The following is a 1,954-nucleotide window of genomic DNA, read 5'->3' as shown; positions in this document are numbered from 1 at the left end:
TATAAAAAAACAACTTATTAAGCCCTTCTCTCCTTCTCCATCTCTACCCTTCCTGTGTAATGGTAGGAAAAAAAAATGTGGAAAAATAAAGATTGATGGCATTTTTCTAGCTCAAAATACATGTCATTGTCATCTACAGAGCTGCTACCCAGGGGAATATGTCTGTTTCTCTGCACCTTGTTCAGTGAGATTCCTTTTCTTTCTTGCCATTTCTTAATTTGAAGGAAGTGATTGTAGGAATTTCTGAGGCCAGACATTAGTGAACTAAAAAAACAAACAAACAACAAACCCAAACAAACCAACCCCAAATAAAAGTTATTTGCAACCCAGAGGAAAAATGGAAAGGTCTGTTGGAGAAAATCAGAGGCAAGGAGAGAGAGATGGGCAGAATAAGAAAGGATGGGAAATAATTTGATTTAAAAACACAGTGTCAGAGGGAAACATTGCTCCTATAATCATGCACACAGACACAGGGGAAGGCTCTGCTGACACACAAAGCACACACTGAACAGAAAGGGGATTTATTAAGCTCCACAAAAAATGTAATCTGCTGTTTCCTACCAGAACAGTAAATACATGTTAGGAACCAAACCACTGCCTCTTTTAATGCAATTCCTGTCTGCATGGGCAGGCCAGGGATACATTTCTGAACACATATTAGAATTAAATCACAAAAAACTGTGCAGTATTTTCATTGGCCATGAGTAAATGCATTTAAAGAGGTTTTTACTATTACTGACCTCACGTATTTTATGTCTGAAAGAAAACCAAGAAAACACAATAAAGGAGGCAATTCCATTTTAATAGTCTGTGTTGGGTCAGTGTGGTGGGGTATTGGTAGTGGGCAAGTGGCCCCAGGGGTGGCTCCTATGAGAAGCTGCTGGAAGCTCCCAGCTTACAGTTACTCGATGTCCTCTGGCCTCACAGGGTGAGGCAGAGGTATAATGGATTTCTTCTCCGTGTCTCTGGAAAGAGCTTTCCTCATATCTGTGGCAAAAGAAAAGAAGTGCTATTATATTGAAGCAGTTAGTGCACAAAACCATATCAAGTTAATTTTCTATTACAATAAGATAATTTTTAATCAAGAGTATTTCCTAGAATCATAGAATATCTCAAATTGGAAGGGACCATAAGGATCATTGGTTCCAACTCCCTGCTTCTCACAGGAACACCAAAACTAAACCACATGACTGAGAGTGTCACCCAGACGCTGCTTGAGCTCTGACGGGCTTGGTGTTGCGATCACTTCCCACCCTCTCCGTGAAGAACCTTTTCCTAGTGTTCAGTCTGAACTCATGCAGCTTCATTCCACTTCCTCATCCTATTGCTGGTCACCAGAGAGTGCAGCACCTTCCCCTCCCGCTGCAACCCTGAGGAGGTTGTAGACTGCAATGAGGTCATCAGCCACTACTCCCAAGTCTTGTCCTCGAGACCTTTCACCATCTTGGTCTCCCCCCTCTGATCACACCATTATTGGTTTGATGTCCTTCCCACTGTTCAGCAGTGATGTCATCAACTGGAATTTAACACTGCATGAGACCCAACCGAATAGAAAGGAAATGGCAGGCCTTTAGGTCCCCTTAGGGACAACACATGATTTAAGGCATTTGCAACAATGGTAGATGTCTGTCTGTGCCCTCTATTTCATAGCGCTCCTGTATATCAAACAAGTAGTGCAAGAACAGAAAAGAGACACAGCATGGCCACGTAACACTTCGGGGAGGATATTTAAAGAAGATCTAGAAAGAGAAAGCAGCTGGTACTTCAATTTTGTTAACAGAATTAGTGTTAACATACTTGAATTTCCAAATACCCTTGGAATGAAGGGAATGAAAAAACAGGTAAGAGACTGTATTTTCATTTTCATCTTACCTACAAGATTAATCTCATTGCACTTAAAATTTTTTTCTTGTTTTGTAGTTTACTTTGCCATAGATGCTACAAAATGTGTAAA

The 1,954-nt window shown here is 40.8% G+C and overlaps 1 protein-coding gene across 1 annotated transcript in view; it reads right to left on the bottom strand.

Moving 5' to 3' along the window:
- Positions 1-889: 889 nt before the first annotated feature.
- Positions 890-1,954, bottom strand: part of NAA20 (N(alpha)-acetyltransferase 20, NatB catalytic subunit) — a 2,946-nt gene continuing 1,881 nt past the window's right edge. The window contains exon 4 of the mRNA XM_010005646.1: positions 890-987. Within this exon, the coding sequence (XP_010003948.1) occupies positions 902-987 (86 nt within the window). The 3' untranslated portion in view covers positions 890-901. The remainder of the gene's footprint in view (positions 988-1,954) is intronic.

The sequence above is a fragment of the Chaetura pelagica genome, unplaced genomic scaffold (assembly GCF_000747805.2).
Source record: "Chaetura pelagica isolate M959 unplaced genomic scaffold, ChaPel_1.0 scaffold1061, whole genome shotgun sequence".
NCBI classification, from domain to species: Eukaryota; Metazoa; Chordata; class Aves; order Apodiformes; family Apodidae; genus Chaetura; species Chaetura pelagica.
The sequence above is the reverse complement of the archived record's forward strand: the minus strand, read 5'-3'. Positions and strand labels throughout refer to the sequence as shown.